The following is a 19,917-nucleotide window of genomic DNA, read 5'->3' on the forward strand; positions in this document are numbered from 1 at the left end:
CCTAAACAAGCCCAACCCGCTTACCCACAAAGCTGACCCGGTAACCCTATTACCCAACCCCTTTTACAAACTATGAGACCTCAGTTCTCTCACTTACCAGCCACCACACCTCAACCCTAGTTTCACTTCCAAGTCCTATCTTCATCTGTTCATCGTCATCCAACTCCAACGAAGGCCACCGTCCCTCCCAGTCTACCACAATCGACACCATATCAGAGTTGCTATCACCGGGCAGAAGGACATCCAACGAGTGGCATCGTCGGCGTCGTTTGGTCGCCTGGGAATCTGAACTCCGAAGCTTCCATGGTTGGCGTTGTCTGCTCATCTGGTAAGCTTCTCTGCCAACGTCGTTGGGGATCTGTTCTGCCACCGTGACCTAGACGCCTACTCTGCTCTCTGTTGCGGTGAGTTGCACTGGTTTTTCAACTAATTTTTTTTATTTTGTTAATGAACTATATGAATTGATGCAGAGTTCTTTATTTGGTTAATTATATGGATTGATGCAGAGTTCTGTATGTAATGGCTGCTGTATGTAATTCAATTTTGGATTATTTATTTAATTAATTATTTGGTTAATTATATGTAATGGCTGCTGTACTGGTTTTTCAATTTTGGATTCTGGATTTTGAATGCTCAGTAGAATTTTGATATAATTTTAGATTCTGAACGGCTGTAATTCTCAATTTTGCTGTAATTGCGGTAATGGCAGAGGTTTTATTGATATGTGTTAGTATTGTTTGTAATATAACTACAATTGGAAATAAATAAATTTTATTATTATTTTTTATTTCTTTTCTTAATCAAGTTTTGGAAGTCTTTGGTTAGGTTGGAAAGGGGCTAATATTGTTGTTGGCTCATGATAATTTTGTGATCCAACATAAATTCCTTTCTGAATTCGAGTTTCTGATACTTATGATTGTTGCATCCTCAGTTTAATGGTTCCCTCTCCTTATGATTGCTGCACATGGAAGCTGTAACAATCAATTGCCACTGGCAATGTATTGTTCAATGAATCTAAGATTAAGATGAGCTTATGAATAAGACCAAGGAACAAATGTTTGGTCAACAAATCTTCTGCTATTAAGAAAACTCAGTTTATTGTTGTTATATATTGAATTTTTTAATAATTTTATTCTATATTTAACTAAACCGGTTCAACCACGGTTTGACTCCGGTTAGACCATTGAACCGTTGAACCAGTCACTTGACCAGTTCAATGACCGGTCCGGTTCTTGCAACCTTGAGTTCGACCGATAAATTACTGGTTGAACCGGTAAAACTGTCTCACATAAATAAAAAATATAAAATAGTCAAAACTTAAAAAATTTTAAATTCATATCTTCACTAACATTTTAAGAATAACCAAATCTCAAATTTTAAAGATAACTAATACAAAGATAGACATGAAATTAGTTAGTACTACTACAATAATATCTTAATTTGACACAATAAAAATAACAATTCATGAACTATATCCAAAGAGTAATTTCAAAGGCGGGGTATTGTTCTTTATCTGACAAATGTGGAGCTACATGCTGATTGGTTTCATTTTGATTTGCATTTTTCATAGAATTATTAGCTCCATCATCATCCTCATCATCTTCCAAATTCAATTGATCTATTATTTTGGATGATATTTCACAAATCAAGATCAAAAATAATATAAAATATTTTATAAAGCATACTAAAATCATAGTTGATCATAATTCATAAATAAATAAAAGAAAACATACCTAAATCATCTAAAGGTGATTGAAGAGACATATTTGCAAGATCATTTCGTAAGCATCAATTTCTTCAGGAGTTAAAAATTCCAATATCTATTCCGAGTGATCCTCAAATGTATCAAGACAAATTGGATCATAAACCTGATTTCTCATATGGTTCCTATATTATTAATACACTTCATTACTCTTATGATGATTAAAATTTAAAAATAATGCTTTCAAGAAAAAATAATTAAAAGAATACCTTTGTTGTAACCTTAAGTTGTAATGAACATAAACAAAATAATTAAGTTTTTAATGCTCTAACCGATTCCTCTTTTTTGAGTGAATGAATGTGTTCGCAACCTGAAGAACTATAAGTTTGGCCTAAAATACGGATCGCCAACTTTTACAAATTTGGCGCTCCACAACCGTAAGATTCCCACCATTAATCTTAACATAAAAAACAATAATATGTCACAATCATAAATATATCACAATCATAAAAGACTAATTTTATGAAGAAATTCACCTGGCATAATAGTGCTTTGTTCACGTATTGCAGACGGTCTTTCAAAATCTTGTTCAACATTCTTAAAGATCCCCATCTCACTTGTCAGTTTAGAATTCAAATTTAGGTCACCATAAGCATATTTCTCAATGATATCTAGCAGGCCAAAAGTCGTTTGCCTGTGCTTTTCAAATTCTTCAACATTAAACCAAAAAGCGGGATCAGCAACCTTCTTTCTTTTTTGAAACTTTTTCACTGTCTCTCCTCTAGTCTTATAAATAGCTTATTAAAAAATTTTCATTGTAGCTCTATTTTCACTATCCACAATATGTAATACACGGATAAGTGGCTCAATAAGCTTAACAATATCAGTGCATTAACTCCAAAATTTAGAATTCAAGACTTGATCCATAAATCTTTTAACTTTGGCTTCTTTAGAGTAAGCTGGCTTGTACATTCTTTAAAGGTCACCATAGCTCTCAAATGATCATTTTGAGCCAAAATACTTTACAAAGCAATGAAATTAGTGACAAATCGAATTGGAGCCGAATGAAGTATTTTTTGCCCGCCTGTAAATTTTCTCATCAAGAACAATGAATAGCAATGATTATAGATATACTTGGTGATTATTGAAGCTTGTGACACTATTTCACTCACTTCTTGTAACTTCCCAATATCTTGAAACATCATATTAACCCAATGAGCTACACAAGGGGCCAATACAATTTAGCAAACTCATATTCTAACAACCTTCCAGCGGCAATATAATTTGCAGTATTATCCATTACAATATGCACAACAATCTCAAGACCAACAATCAATACAACATCCCTAAACAACTTAAACAAAGTATCAACAGGTTTCGAGACATTAGAAGCATCAACTGACTTTAGAAAAATAGTTCTTTTAGGACAATAAACCACAAAATTGATTAAAGCATGCCTACAACAATCAGTCCATCCATTTTTCATGATGGTACATCAAGTTTGTTTCCAAATCGTACGATAACCATCAATCATTTTCCTCACATCTTCAACCAACTTGCTCAACAAATACCCACAGACTCTTGGATAATTTGGCCCCTTATATCCTGCACCGATGCGTGCAATAGCATCAATCATTTACTAATAATAAGCTGAATCAACCGCATTAAATGGTACAAAGACATTCATCATCTATTTCGCAATAGCAATATCACACTTCACAATTTCTTTGCTTTAGAGAACACTTTTGATAGTTGGTTAAACTCCGGGTGTTGTTGTCGATGGAAAAAAGGATTGTAATCCTTTGACTTGTTTTCCTTTTCTAGAGCTAGGTGCTGGAACTCTGGATTTTTGTTGTTGTCGCATCTCATTATGTTCGATCTTGTCAAATTCTTTCAACTTCATTACAAGTATTATAACTTTCTACATATTGTTCTTGATTTTCCTTTTCTTGCTTTGAAGATCTTCAATGCTTTGATTGAATTGGTGTCTCACTATAGCTAGCACCTTTTGACATTACTTAATATCTCCTCTTTTTTCAACTAAATGAAGCTTAAACCGATGAATTCCTCCACCCCTAATAAACTTCTCACAATATATACATAATAGAATGATTTTTCTAGATTCCACAACTTGTTTACAATAGCCCCATACAGGATCAGTTTTTGCTCTATTGTTATTTTTTTGGGTTCCAATTGATGCATCAGGAGTTGATCCTTATTCTTGCAAGGATGGTGTTTCTGATGGTGTATTCATTGAAGCCATTCTAAAACAATATGGAATAGCAACGGCATAAAACAACATCTATTAGAAATTCACATAACATATTCCCTATGTAGCAATATAAATTCACAGTAATAACATAACACATCAACAAAAACAACCATAAACACTAATAATCAGAACAAAACATGAATCTGTCATTAACCTATATATGTTACACGGCCAAGAATCAACAAGTTATAATTAACAATATAACAAACAGATTCATAATCAACAATTTAACATCATTAATCAGTTACTCACTCACTTAATCAAATTAAAATCCAACTGAATAACTAAAACGACAGAGATAATGGATTTCACTTCATGAACGCAAAGAAGTGAGGAGACCAACATGTCCGATGAAGCAGACTCTGGCGAGGGGAAGGCAGCAGTGACAGAGAGGACGCGACAATGACGACAAGAGACGCGGAGCAAGGAGACGCGAAGAGGTCGGTTGCGTTGCGAGCCAAAGCCGCAACGGCATAGGGGAGCCACAGACGCAACATAGTCAACAACGCACCGGACAACAAGAAGCAACAGAGATGGCCGACAATCGTCAATTTTGGAGTGTGGAGTGAGATTGAGAGTAACTGAAAGACTATGGTGTGATGAGGTGAGAAAGAGAGCCTTCAAGCTCGAGGGGGAGGGGTAGCCGTTTAGGACATTAGGGTTACTAGGTTAGGTTTAGGTCTGTTCTTTTTTATTTAAAACGACCAAAACGACATCGTATTGGGTAAGGGAAAAAAAAAGTTTCAAACCGGTCAGGTTACACAAAACCACTGGTTTTCATCTAAACTAGACGGTTCAAACCAGTTCTCTTCAGTTCTTTCCCTTGTGCAATCGAACTGCTCAACCGGACCGGCTAGATGACCGGTTCACCAATTTTCCAGTTAGACCGGCCAGTCCGGTCCGGTTCTTACAACTATGATAGAAGTTCCCAACCTTTTATTTAACATTCAAAATTTATAGCTTCAATTTTTCTTTATAATCTATAGACTTCTATTCTATTGACCATACAATTGTAAGAAACGTAGTACATAAACGGATTCTTTTCTTCAAATTATTATTAGAACTAAAATTAGAACAATGACTGATAAAACCACATACAATGCATATAAAGTTATAAACTATGAATTAAGTTAAAAGAACGAGGCTTTGATTCTTGCATGCATAATGATATCATCATAAACCGCAACATTATTTAAATCAACAATATTAATGTGAATGTTTTCGTTGCAACCACTAAGAATCAATTCAGCCTGATAAATAGTTTCTCAGATTCCTTCTCGTGGAGTATTATATGTTTAAGACCTTTTCAACACACCTAAACAATTGCTTCAACATTAGATCTTTGGACAGCATAACCAGAATGACAAAACCCGTTGATATAATCAGTTTTCCTAGTAAAGAACAGCATTACCAGCTGCCCAGCGGTAGCAGAAGCCTTGCAGGAGTTTGTTCACCAGAAAATCCAGAGCGCCTCAATTCAGCAAGCATCGGCTTTGCTCAAGGCTTCTGCCTAAAATTGACACAGCGCAAAACTGCCTTAAGGTCAATACTCTATTTCCCAGTCTTCAAATTGACACAGCAGCAGAGACTCAAGTAACAACCAATGAATTAGCACAATCCTATGACTCCTCCAAGTAAGTCTATCAATCTAGAAAACCACCCTTATGAAGGAGTACTACTGAAGGCAAGTTGTCAGTCATAAAAGCATAACCAACGGAAAAATCCGAATCACTAAATCTCCAAGCAAGAATACTCCCTGTTGCTGCAAAACCAACTACATTTCATCCATGAGAACCCCAGAAAGATTAACGTTCCGGCTGATAAGAAGCACTTTAGACTTCTTTTGTCCTTCCCTAGCCATAGTGATGTTAAGATATGAATGCATGAACTCAATTCACACCTGAATTCGGAAGTCTCCCCATTATTTATCCTTGCTAATCATATTTTCTGTGTTGGACATAGTGTGAGGTTCAATATTGTCATAGAAAGAAAGACAGTTGACAAATGTATCAAGAATGTATTCTATGCTCAGTTGTTATATTTTTTTTCTCGATTTTTGGTGACCTACAACTTACTGGAAGTTTAACCATAGACGGTAGTAACTCAACATGAGCAATAAAAATATAAAATACAGTGCTAAAAGGCATTCAAGGTTATCCATCCCTGAAATTGTCTAATTAACGAGTCCAATCACCAAAACATAAGATGTGATATAATTATTCTTGATGGAATAACTGAACAAGAAATCTGAAAATTTTGGGGAAACTACGCCATTATAGATTAAACTTACATCCCCCTTTTAGAATAAATATCTTTCTTCGAAATACTTAAGCAACCAATAAAATGATTTCAACACATAATCAAGCATACCTGTTTAAATGGCACAGCAAACACAACTGTAATAGGACAATATAGAATTGCAACATCACTTGGCCATTTAAGTTGGAACAACGGCATAAAAGCGAGACTACCAATGCAATGCACCAAAAGACTCAGGGAGTAGACACATTCATTTCTCTTACATTCTTAAGCCAACTTACCCCGATACAACTTCAATAACTCATTGGCTTCCTTGTCATAACAATGGACAAACTTATCCAGGAACTCCAATTCATTATACCGAAATACAGTCCAGCTCAGCTTCTTAATCAGACCCTTCGACAGCAAAGCTCTAACAACAGAGCCCCTTGGAATAATTCGCTTTCTCAAGCTCATGGTCAACAGTGATGGACATCTGATAATGTCAGAAGATTTGCAGCCCAATGTGTTCACCAGAAAATCCATGACCGCCTCAATCTTACTGTCTGAAGTGCACATACAGAACGGGTGGGTTCTAAATGCTTTAGAAATATCATCCTCGGTCCAACCCCATTTTCTATATATACCTTTCTTTCTTTCCCATGTGGATTTGCTCAGATGTAACTTTATATGAACATATATAACAAATTGCAACTTGAGTGGATCAGTCTTCATCTCCTTCACTTCCTCCACTGCCCTCTTAAATCGCGTAGGACATACCTTAATTGTCTTGCCATAGTATTCTAACAACCTAACAATGTGTGATTCAGGAACACCCTCTTCTCTCAGCAGCTTGATATTAGGTTCAATACGTTTGGCAAAGACATGTAGAACACCTGAATAGCTTACAACAGTTTTCATGAGGTTGTGCTTACATTCAAACATGTTGTCAAGGAAATTGAAGCAGGGAATGATCTCATTATTCAAGCTTCTTTTGAGAATTTCAGGGGATGTTAATATGATGTTGTGAATGTCAGAGATAGAAAACCCTTTTGACTTGAAAAAATCAAACTTTGGCTGCAAAGTGTTCTCGGGTTTGACTGAAAGTAAGTCTGGAACAGTTCGAAGGACTTTCGAGATCATAGTTTGGGACAAACCTTGGTTCTTGAAGAACTCAATCACTGTGTCTGGTTTTTCACTTGTTTCTAACTTGAGGCGCTTGGAAATGGTGGTAGCGCGTTCTGGTGAGAACCCACAAGTATGAGTTAGGTAGAATGCAAAAGAGTTGTCTTTGGAGGCTGAAGAAGGAGACGAGGTTGAGATGAGTCTCGAAGCAAGCCATAGCCATGGATTGCTACCTAGCGAAGAAACCAGTTTTTGCGAGGCTGGAGAAATAATTTTGATGCGAATATGAAACATTGCGATTTGCGAGTGAAAGAATCAAGTGAACACAACACTAACTTGTTACCTGAATTACGGATGGGATCAAAATCAAATCAAACTGTTATGCATTCTGCACTAAAACCCTAGCCCTAATCTCTGTTCTCCTTGCTGATTTTGGCACGGCCCACTTAACTTTCTTATAGCAATTCAAATAAAACGTTCGAATAACACGGGTGGTAGACTTTAGCATTTATTTTACGCTAACTATTTATATTTTAAATAGATTAGTTTTAAAAAATATATTAACAATTTTTTTTAAAATAATAAATATGAATAAATTAATTTAAATTAAAATTTTTATTTTAATCATAAAAATTATTTTAAAAATAATATATTTACATCTAAAAAAATTTTATTAATAATTTTTTTTTAAAAAAATCAATCTATTTAAAATATAAATTTTTATAAATTTAATTGTTATTTTATTCTTATTTTATTGTGCATATGATTAGTAGTCTTTATAGAATTTTGATAATATTTTAAATTGAATTAATTTTTTGTAAATCTAAGTCCAAGACATTCTATTAGCCAATGAATGAATGAATTAATATATATAAAAGATAAAATTTAGATTTTTGACAAATACCCTGATTTTAAGAATATTATAATCAGAATATCTATATATAAGTTAAAATTGACATCACTTTTTTTTTCTATAATATCCTCTCCCTCGATAAGCTAAGAATTAATATATTATGAATTAAAATTTTATTTAAAAATTTATTGTTGACTGAATTGTTATAGATATAAGCCAGAATTTAAACTTACACTTACTTAAATAATAAAAAAACTAAAAGATGATTTTATTTATTAACAATTAAAATATCATAAAAAATAATATTATTTAATTATTAACCTATGAAATTTACATTGAATTGATGTAGAAATCATAATAATAACAAAAAAGTCATTATTTATATACCTAAACTCTTAAGATATTGACACCAAATAAATTTAGAAAAATATTCTTAAGTGAAAAAAATTTATATTTCTTTAGAATAATTGTTACCTGTGGTAGCACAAACAATTTTAACTATAAGTCTATTTTGTGCAATATTACAATTCGTCAATCCCAAAATATTTTAAGAAACATGAACAAAATATTGGATTTGTTTAGACATTTCTTCTTGAAGTGTTGTAAAGTATTAGGAGCTTCACATTCGTATTTTGTAAATTATCTATATTGACTTTGTAGTTGAACAAAATTTACAAATTTGATTTCATAGATGACTTGATTGGTATTGCATGCAAATTCTAAAGTGTTGCCTTGATAATAAATAGGATTAAGTACGATTTTGGTCCCTAAGGTATAGGCCAAAAAAAATTTTCGTCCCCAAACTTTTTTTTGCATATAAAATCGTCTTTTTTACCAAAATTTTAATTTTATTATCAAATTACTTCTAACTAAAAATTTATAAAAGAAAAAAAAATATAAAACGGATGAGAAGGGGAAGGGGAAGGGAATCATGCGGGGGGGGAAGTGGAGGGAAGAAAAAGGGGGAAGGGAAGGTGGGGAGAAGGGAATCACGCGAGGGGGGAAGGGAATCCGCCACGTTGTTGTTTTACTCATCTTCCTCTCGCCGGTTGCCGCTACCCGTCGCCGCTCGCCGCTACTCCTCGTCTCACGAGGGAGAAAGGAGACGCGAGCCTTGTCACCGTCGAAGAGATCGTGAAGAGAGAGAGAGAGAGAGAGAGAGAGAGAGAGAGAGAGAGAGAGAGAGAGAGAGAGAGAGAGAGAGAGAGAGAGAGAGAGAGAGAGAGGAAGAGGGGTGCCTCGTCGCCGTCGCACTCCGCCACTATCACCGATGCTTCTGGTTCTCGCCGCTGGTCCTCCTTAGGGTTCCCATTATGTTTCTAATTTGTTTTGCTTCTGCTTTTAATTTCTTATGATTCTGATTTTATTGTTCGTTATTTATTCTGCTTCTAATTTGATCTTTGATCTCTTTGTGTTTTGTTCTTCTGATTTTTTGTGTTCTGATTTCTTTGATCTTCTGATGCTTTACTAGTAGAGAAAAGAAGCTGCAATGCACACTATATTTCTCTGAGCTTTGTATATCTGAGAAAACAAAATCAATTTTTTGAGCTTTGTATTTTTTTATTCTATTTTTTATGTTTATTACATTAGTTGTGCTTCTGATTTTATTGTTGTTGTTGTTGGCGCTGTAATGAAGAAGAAGAAAAGGAAGAAGAGATGCTGCTGTGATGGGAAAGAAGAAAAAGAATAGAAACTGGGTATTTTGGTGAAGAAGGAGAAGGATATTTTGATCCGAAAGATAGCTTTAAAATTAAGTTAAACCTTAGGGACGATTTTGTATGGAAAAAAAAAAGTTGGGGACAAAAAAATTTTCGGCCAATACCTTAGGGACCAAAATCGTACTTAACTCTAGTAAGTATTTGCACAAATATTTCTAATTGTTTATGTGAAAAATTTTATATTAAATGAGAGTTCTTCTATCTCTTCAAACAACACTAGTTTATTCTCTTCATCATCAAAGAATGGATTTGCATCCTCTAAATTTTGGATTTTACTTGCGAGGGTAAAGTGTGATTCCTTACCTTTGCACGTTTTCTCTTGGTTCCACCTATGAAATAAATTGTAAGAAATCACACTTTATCCTTTTAAAATTCAAAACTTAAAGGATCCAAATTCTTAAAGAATGATAATAGAATATAGTACCTATAAATTAAATTAATATCTTGCATGATCAAAAATAAATATGATTTTATTTATTTAAATTATTATTTTTTTGAAAAATAGTGCCTTTTAAAATTAATTTATAATTTAATTTAAAAATACATAGAAAATATTTGTATATAAATAATCAAATTAGAGATAAATAGACTAAAAATTTTAGAAATTAAAATTTATTAATTTAGAAATGATTATATATAAATAATTTGAAAGGACTATTTTAAAATTTAAAAAATTTTTCAAAAATTGTTTTAAGATTTTTTAAACTCTTTAGGACTATTTTGTACTCTATCTTGGAGATAAATAGATTTATTTTAAAATCTTAGAGACAAAAATGTCTAATTTTAAAAACCTCAAGACTGGATAATTACTCAAAGTCATAATATGGTATTACCTTATCCTATCATCGTGCCTCATATGGTGTGTAATTTCTTGTACTTCCGTGGAGTATGAAGATTGAAGAACGTATTTTCTAATTTCTATTGATCATTTATAGCTCATTTTGTGCTTATCATGTATCATCACCATATTATAATGTAAAACCGAATATAAACTGGGCAGAAAGATACAAATGTATCATAGTCATTACTCATTAAAGTAAACAAAAATGAAAGGAAATGCATTGCACCGTTTAGACATGTCTCCAAGTTTAGGCACTCTTTCATTGTAGGCCTTATCTCCTAGTTAGCTCCTAAAATAAGTAATTTCTCTCCAAGCTCCATGTAAGTGCATCAACTTAAAACTTCAAATATTCATAGATATGTATCAAGAACGTGTGTCTTTTAGTACCCTTGAGGCCTTGAATATTCGGTTCAGCTTGAAACAACCTCAATGCTTATCAAATATTGAAATTTGTAGCATAACAGTCTTTTCAAGAATTGCTAATGTGCCTTGCTATTTCTCATGCATAAATTTATGTTATTAACATACAATGAAGAATGAGGAGAGAGAACCCTGGCAAGTATGTCGAACTCGAACAGGTGTTTCTAATTTGTTAACAAGATTTTTCAACACTTTTCAAACTAATGGAAACAGAATGAACCTACTTTTAATAGAAATGCTATTGGATTTAAACTAAGTAATGTGAAATTAGTAATTAGAAATTAGCATTTTAAGTGACAAGAACAAAGCTGCAACTTACAATTAGGAAAATGGAAAAGAAAACCAAATGACATATCATAAATAATCCTAAGTTGATAAAATATCTTCACCTCACTACTGAGAAGTCAACCCTCTGTTCACCTGATATCATTAACTCCTTCATTTGATACAACAGAAAACATAAGTCAGGGGTAGTTGTGGTGCTCTTAACTTCTTACGGTGTTAAGATATGGTTCTCAATAGAGATTAATTGTATGTTCTTAAAGCATATAAACTTAAAGTCCCATATTAGGCAAGCCTTATCCATATATCTAGGCTTGTTCATTCTTCCAACTCTTACAAAACAACAACAAATAACAGAAATGAAATAGATAAAGCAAAAAATAAAATAAATACTACACTTAAGAGATCTAGCCAAACTTAACAACAATCTTCTCCCACTAAGTGGGTTGGCTACAAGGACCAGATAAAACAGTAATACACAACCAAACTGAATTCTCGAGTTCTTGCAGAGAGAATTTTCAGCAAACCCACATTGTTGATGAAGGGGAAACCCATAGTGAACATGTATTTATGGTTAAATCTTGTCACTGTTCAAAGAAAGGTAGTTGACAAATGTAGAAAGAATGCATTCGTTACTTTGTTTTTTTTTTTTTACCTCCCTTTTTGAAATAGAACTCAATCGAAGGAATCAAATACAATGCATGTCACATTCTTCTCAATGGAAAATCTAAGATCTAAAACTGAAAGGAATATGAAAAGCATTCAATGTCATCCATTCTAGCTGTCTAACTCTAGAGGTTTACACAGGTTTATATCCATGAGAATTTCTTGCATCAATGAATTTACACAGGTTTCTCTATGTGGCATTACAGATTCTACTCCTTTCCTATTTCATAAAACAAGAAATACAAAAATGCTAAGCGAAGTGCACTTGTTAACATGCCACAACAAACACAAGCAACCAAGATGAGACTCTTAATATTTGAGGCATAAGAGGGTGATTACCATAACAGTGCACCAAAAAATCTTAGTGAGACGGAAGACAGCTTCATCATTAATCATTACATTCTTTTCTCTTATGGACTTGCTCTTTTCCTAAATTAGCTTGATACAACTTCAATAGATCGTCAGCTTCTTTCTCATGGCGGAAGATAAACTTATCCAAGAAGATCTTTTCATTGCACCTAAATATTGTACCCAAGCCCAGCTTCCTGCCCAGACCCTTAGACTGCAAAACTAGAATAACAGAACCCCTCGGAATAATCCGCCTTTTCAAACTCATGGACAACACCCAGGGATTACTAGATATAGAAGAAGCTGAATAACCCAATCCATTCACCAGATAATCCATCATTGCTTCAATCTTGTCATCCGAGATGACAAGACACCACGGATGGTTTCTAAATGCTGCAAAAATATTGCCATCGGTCCAACCCCACTTTCTATAAATACCTTTCCTTCTTGCCAATGAGGATTTTCCTACGGTTACATTCACATAAATAGCCACAACAAATTGAAACTTGAAGGGATCAAACTTCATCTCCTTAATTTCCTGCAATACCTCCTTAAACCTCTTAGGGTTTGCCTTCAATTGGCGAGGGCAGTATTCTATTAACCTAATAACATGTGAAATAGGAACTCCTGCTTCTCTAAGCAGCTTTATATTAGGTTCTACATATATTTTAAAGTCATAGAGAATACTGGAATTACGCATAACAGCTTTGATGAGCTTGTCCCTAGACGGAAACATGTCATCGAAGAAATCAAACGCGGGAGCTATCTGAACCTGCACGCTTCGGATGAGGATCAAAGGGTTATTAACAATGGTCTTGCATATATCAGAGGTAGAAAACCCTTTGGACTTAAAAAAATCGATTTTTGGCTGCAAAGATCTCTCGGGACTGGCTACGAGTAACTGTGGCATGGACTGGAGGACTCTGAACAGTGTCGTTTGGGATAAACCAATGTTCCTGAAGAACGCAATCACTGTGTCTGGCCTTTCGCTTGTTTTGAAGCTAAAGCGTTTGGAAACGGAAACTGCACGTTCTGGTGAGAACCCGCAATTTCCAACGAGGTATGAGACAGTGAAAGAGTTGCCTTTGGGTCTTGAAGAAGAAGAACGGGTTGAGAAGAGTCTCAAAGAAAGCCATGGCCATGGATTGTTGATGGAAGCAAAGTGTTTGGGTAGAATGAGAAGTCGAGACATTAGAGTGATGTAATCAGGAAAACCCTAGCCCTGTTCGTCCCTCTGGAAGACTGGAACTGAAAGTTTAAAGTTTAGAGCCGCGAACTATCGATTAGAATTCACTAAAAAATTATATTTTTTTATTTTAAAATAAATAAAAAAAATGAGTTAAACTCTTTTAAAATTTTTTATTTTTATTTTTTTAATTTATAAATTAAATTAACAGAAATTTAATTTTAAAATTAATTTTCACACTAATTTAACTTAACATATCAAATATAAAAAATATTCTTATTTAAATAAATAAATATTTAATAAAATAATTTTATTAAACATAAAATTGTAAAAAAAAAATTAACTCATATAAAAATTATTTTAAATAAAAAATTGAATTTTATTCTGTTAGGTAATATTTATTTTGAGGTACTGAGACAGAAATTCAAAGATTAAAAATCAGTATCATTTTTATTGGTCCAAAAATTAGTACTAAAATTTCAGTTTTCATTTTTAAAATTTTAATATTTCAATACCTCCAAAAATAAAGACACAGGACACTAAAAATTTGGGGCCAAAGAATGATATTTTAACAAATAATTTTTTCCAAAATACCCTTATCCAATTTTTCACCTTCCTGATTTTAGCCAAACCCAGAAAATCTCTTCCTTATTTGTTATTCTCTTCCCTTTTTTGCTGCTCGAAGAACGACTAACAGCGTCGTTGTTGCGCGTTGTTGCCAGTTGACACTCTCTTCCTTTTCGAATTCTTTCCTCTCCTCTTTTCGAGATTCTGTTTCTGTTTTTGTAAGTATTCCTCTTGTGACTCATGAATCGCCATCCTTTCCTTTTCGAATTCTTCCCTTTCCTATTTTTGAAATTCTATTTTTGTTTTTGTGAGTATTCCTCATGTGACTCGTGAACTGCCATCCAGGAGGCCTGGGTCTAGGGTTTGGGGACGTTGAGGAGAAAGTTTTGAGAGAATGGAGAGGGATTCTAATTGTTAGGCTGCTGGGCGTCAATGACGGTTGAAGTCCTGCATTGTTATGGCGATGGCTTGTGGTTGTGGGGTTACGAAAGAGATGAAGAGGAGTGTGAGAGCATGCAGTGATTTCTTCCATTGTGGTTGCTATTGCAGGATGTGTGGGTTGATTTCATTGTTTTGAAAGTTGGGGTTGGTTTTGATGATGTTGAAGAAGAAGAGGAATTAGGTGGGTTTAATTAATAAAGGTATTTAAGTAATTTTATTTGTTTTAGTCCAATATTTATTTTAAAACAGATAGAATATTGAGTCATAATTTAGTTTTGTACACTTTATTTTAAACATAATACAAAAATTTAATTTAGTTTTTGTCTTTCAATCTTTGTCTTTCAGTTTCTGTCTCTCTTCTAAACACTATCTTAGTATATTAAAGTCATTTCAAATCATGGAATTGACTTTCAAATAAAGATAAATTCTTTTCTTAAAAAAATAGAATTCTTTTCTTACACTCAAATACTTTTCAAACAAGTTCAAACTGTGACGGCAAAAAACTCTAAACAACCTCTCACCGCTATTTCGAAAGATGGCTAGTCCCTCAATAAAAAAAATATCATTTTCATCCTTTAATCTTAATTTTTGTAAAACTGATTAGTCTTAATCAATACTTTTTCTGTTTTAATAGAATAAATCTACATGGCATGTTAAATTGTTGATTTATCTGTTAAGAACTAATTAAGATTGACAAATTTTTTTGTTAGGAGTCATGTTGTCCTTTAGAAGTAATTATCTTTCTGTTATTTTTTTGTTGTTATTTTAAATACCAATGTTCTGAAAACCGGTTCGAATTGGCCGGTCGAATCGTGAACCGAACCAAAAAACGAATCGGTTAATAATCAAAACCGCAAAATCCAAAAATCAAAGTTGAACCGACGAACCGGCCGGTAACCGGTCGGTCGAACCGAACCGTGACCGGGCCGGTTTTTTGGATGGCAACAAAACGCTGCCGTTTTTAGTTGCTGAATCCCTAAATATCCAAAATCCTGAGATCCCTAATTGCCTTCCCTTCTCTGCTTCAGCCTTCACTCCTTCAGTGCTTCTCAGTTCTCATTCATCGAGCAGGTTTCACTGAGCTGCTTCCAAGTTCCAACGCCTGACTCAGTCACTGTCACACCGTCACACGGGTCGAGCCACCGCCGTCGAGCCACCGCAGAGCCATTCGAGAACTGAGAAGTGAGAAAGCTTCACTCTCACACAGGTCGAGCCACCGCAGCAGCCGTCGCGAACTGAGAAGGTACCTTCGCTGTCTCCCACCGCCTCATTCTCACTCTCCCTGTTGCATGTTCTGTTGAAGCCTTGAAGGTGCCTTCGCTGTTTCCCACTCTCCCTGTTTTATTTTTCTTTGAACTGTGTATTGTGAAACTGTGAACTGATTCAAGATTCAACTGATTGGAGGGAGCTAAACTGTACTGTGATTATTGATTAGTGATTACTGAAACTGAACTGTGATTCAACATGATGAACACCGAAACTGTATTGGATTGTATTATTATTGCTCTGTTGTGTCTGTTCTGAAACTGATTAGTGATTTTCTGAATGTGAAATCAATCAAAGAAATTGATTTTGTGTTGTCGAAATTATTGCTAAAATGGGTTTGTTACTCTGCTGTTGCTGTTTTTTAATTTATGAGTATACTATTTTTGAATTTTTGTTGATAGATTTATTGATTTCAGAGTTTAGGGTGATTATTTGTTGCTGTGTTTTAATTTTAAACCAAATTGATGCTTTCAAAAAATTAACAAACAGCATATGTCCCATGTTATTGAATTAGAGCAAGGAAATCATGAAGATGATGCTGTTGTTTGAGGTCTTGGGAGTGCTGTTGATGATGGTAGTGTATTTCTCTTACGCAGAAGACAGTGGTTCAAGCCACTCTCATTTCTAATATTTTTTAATTCATTCTTTAACTGCAAAATTTGGTTTCTGATGCTTTTTAATGCTAAATTTGATTGATTCTGTGGATATTTAGACACCCTTTTGTTTATGATTCATGGAATTGAGAATTGGATTGTTTGGTACTGCTCTATCTGTATACTTGTTCTATGTCTTGGTGTTGAGTCTTACAAATATTCTCAATTACTTACAGCTGTGGTTTCCTTCTTGAATGAAATTTTATTTTTCCAAAAAAAATCATAGAGGATTAGGATTGTGGATTTTTTAATTGAGTGATGAATGTAAAGCTGAAGATGATGATGACAAAAGTGCTTGGAAACATATATTTTAAGAGAGTTTAAAAAAATTTTTGAGTTTGTAAATTGATAAGATCATATAGTTTTAGTGTGTTTATGTATATTTTATTTATTATTTTATTATAAAACGGTTTTTTTCAGTTAAACCATGGTCGAACCGGTTGAACCTGAAAACCAGTAAACCAGTAACCAGAACGGTTCGATGACCGATTTGGTTTTCAAAACTTTGTTAAATACATTGACTAAATTTATTATGTAAAACTAAGAAATATTAGTGATTTTTAAATTGTTTCTACTTATAAAATTTAAATGGATGATATATTAGTGATTAACGAGTCACATAAACAAGAAAGATGTCATTAATAGGGGGACTAACCAATTTCATGAAATTAAATATCAAGGATCGAAATATTTTTTTTTTAATTAGAAGTCTCGTAGTCTTTCGAAAAAATTATCAAAAATCGGAATGAGTATTCACTCAGTTTAATTTAAATAAAAAATAAAAATAAACAAAAAATTTATTACATAAAAATTATGTATAAAAAAATCAGTTATGAAATTAATATTTTATACCATATTAGATCAATTGTATAAAACTCTATGAATTAAAAAAATTGATATTTTTTATCTTTGAAATTTGGTAAAAGTTTTAAAAATATTTCTAAGTTTTATTTTGTTTCAATTTTGTCCCAAAAGTTTTCTATTTGCATCAAATATACCCTTGATGGCTAAATTTTCAAAAAATTTAAGACTAATCTAACAATAATGTATAAAAATTATACTTGATTTGCTTGTATTGAGGATTGTTCTTGTAAAATTATTGTTGAATTGGTCTTAAATTTTTTGAAAAATTAGCCGTGAGGGGTATATTTGATGCAAATCGAAAACTTTCGGAACAAAATTGAAACAAAATAAAATTTAAGGATATTTTTAAAACTTTTAACAAACTTCAAGGACAAAAAGTATACTTTACCCAATTATTTATCGTAATAAATTTTAATATTTTTTAATAATTTTAATTTTTTACGACAAATAATTATTTAATTTATTTTTTAATTTTGTTCTTAATAAAAAATAAATTCACTTGGAAAAAAATAATGTGATTAAGAATAAAATTAAAAAAATATTTGAATAATTATCTACCGTAAAAATTTGATATTATTGAAAAATAAAATTAAAAATAAAGTTTAACTAAATTAAACATTAAAGAATTTCAATACATTAGAGACGAAAAGTACAATTTATACTTTATTGTGTATATATCATTTTTTTTCTTTTTCGCAAGTTCATGTACTAGTTATTCTACAAACTTTTCATGATGAGTAAAAATCTTTAAGAGTAAAATTATAAAAAAATAAATTTATTTCTATATATCGTTTTTGTGTCCAACGTTTTCGTCTTATCTAAGTCTCTAACGTTTAAAAATTGTCTCAATTTTGTCCCGCCGTCAATTTTGCTAACAGATCCCTAACGGCAGAACAACATTGAGCCACTTTTGAAACGTTAGGAATTTAAATAGGACGATTTAAACGTTATGGACAATTTTGAGACTTATCCCAAATGTCTGGGACGAAAACGATACTTTACTCTTATTTTTAAATACTCTTTGTTAAATAAAGGAATGATAATTTTTATTAATCAAGTAAATTTTAATGTTTTATTTTGTTATGTTTTATACTTTTATATGAGTGATTAAGATTTAAAATGATAGTCAGTTAATCAGGTTAATTATATTTTTACAAAGTTTTCAAATGAGTTAAATTTATTTTTCAAAAAAAAAAAAAAAACTCATCATTCGCTACTTTATTTATGAAGATAATTAAAAAATGAATTATAATTTTTAATTAATATATTTTATTTATTATCTCTAATGAGTCATTTTTTTAAAGAGTGTTGCATTTTTTATTTTACATTTACCAGAAAAATTAGACACCAATAAATTATAGATATATAGTTTAATAATAAGTGAATTTTCAAAATAATATTATATATAAGGGTAAAGTATACTTTTTGTCCTTCAAGTTTGTTAAAAGTTTTTAAAATATCCTTAAATTTTATTTTATTTCAATTTTGTTCCGAAGGTTTTCAATTTGTATCAAATATACCCCTGACGGCTAATTTTTCAAAAAATTTAAGACCAATTCAACAATAATTTTACAAGAACAATCCTCAATACAAGCAAATCAAGTATAATTTTTATACATTATTGTTAGATTAGTCTTAAATTTTTTGAAAATTTAGCCATCAAGGGTATATTTGATACAAATAGAAAATTTTTGGGACAAAATTGAAACAAAATAAAACTTAAGAATATTTTTAAAACTTTTACCAAACTTCAAGGACAAAAAATATACTTTATCCTAAATAATTTTAATAAATTTTAATCTTTTTTTCAATAATTTTAATAAATTAAGTAATTATTTGTCTTAAAAAATTGAAATGATTGAAGAGAAAATTAAAATTTATTACGAAAAATAATTTTAATAAATTTTAATCTTTCTTCAATATTTTAATTTTTTTACAACAAATAATTACTTAATTTATTTTATAATTTTGCTCTTAATAAAAACTAAATTCACTTAGAAAAAATTAATGTGATTAAGAATAAAATTAAAAAATAATTAAATAATTATCTACTGTAAAAATTTGATGTTATTGAAGAATAAAATTAAAAATAAAGTTTAGCTAAATTAAATATTTAAGAATTTTGATACATTAGAGATAAAAGGTACAATTTATACTTTATTGTATATGTATCATTTTTTTTCTTTTTCGCAAATTTATATACTAGTCATTTTACAAATATTTTATGATGGGTAAAAATTTTTAGGAGTAAAATTATAAAACAAAAATTATTCAGAATGAAAGTAATGTGATTAAGTATAATTTACTTAGATGTGATTAAAAAAATTAAATAATTATGTGCCGTAAAAAATTGATATTATTGAAGGATTAAATTAAAATTTATTTCTACGTATCATTTTTGTCCCAACGTTTTCATCCTATTTAAGTCCCTAACGTTTCAAAATCGTCTCAATTTTGTCCCATCGTCAATTCTGT

General features: G+C 31.9%; 2 protein-coding genes across 4 annotated transcripts; both read right to left on the bottom strand.

Annotated features, from left to right (window-relative positions):
• Positions 1-5,130: 5,130 nt before the first annotated feature.
• LOC140178273 (uncharacterized) lies at positions 5,131-7,821 on the bottom strand. Of its 3 annotated transcripts, XM_072213910.1 has the most exons (3): positions 7,681-7,821; positions 6,515-7,597; positions 5,131-5,921 (listed from the first exon to the last, which is right to left on the bottom strand). In XM_072213910.1, the coding sequence occupies exons 2-3, from the start codon at positions 7,353-7,355 to the stop codon at positions 5,896-5,898; spliced, it is 867 nt and encodes a 288-aa protein (XP_072070011.1). In that variant the 5' UTR covers positions 7,356-7,597; positions 7,681-7,821; the 3' UTR covers positions 5,131-5,895. The 3 variants fall into 3 exon arrangements, 2 of the variants coding, with proteins under 2 accessions (XP_072070011.1, XP_072070010.1); XR_011870798.1 differs by having other exon boundaries at positions 6,345-7,817; XM_072213909.1 differs by having other exon boundaries at positions 6,515-7,802.
• Positions 7,822-11,429: 3,608 nt separating this feature from the next.
• LOC112742375 (uncharacterized) lies at positions 11,430-13,735 on the bottom strand. Its single transcript, XM_025791612.3, has one exon. The coding sequence runs from the start codon at positions 13,655-13,657 to the stop codon at positions 12,506-12,508; it is 1,152 nt and encodes a 383-aa protein (XP_025647397.2). The 5' UTR covers positions 13,658-13,735; the 3' UTR covers positions 11,430-12,505.
• Between the last annotated feature and the right edge of the window lie 6,182 nt (positions 13,736-19,917).

This window comes from Arachis hypogaea, chromosome 14, assembly GCF_003086295.3.
Source record: "Arachis hypogaea cultivar Tifrunner chromosome 14, arahy.Tifrunner.gnm2.J5K5, whole genome shotgun sequence".
Lineage (NCBI taxonomy): Eukaryota > Viridiplantae > Streptophyta > Magnoliopsida > Fabales > Fabaceae > Arachis > Arachis hypogaea.

Bases quoted from the DNA above. Each gene is read 5' to 3' on its own strand.
- LOC140178273 (XM_072213909.1), bottom strand. From the start codon at position 7,631: ATGTTTCATATTCGCATCAAAATTATTTCTCCAGCCTCGCAAAAACTG. The intron at 5,922-6,514 runs GTAAGTTGGCTT...TGTCCAACACAG, and splicing joins GTTATTGAAGTTGTATCGGG to AAAATATGATTAGCAAGGAT.
- LOC112742375 (XM_025791612.3), bottom strand. From the start codon at position 13,657: ATGTCTCGACTTCTCATTCTACCCAAACACTTTGCTTCCATCAACAAT.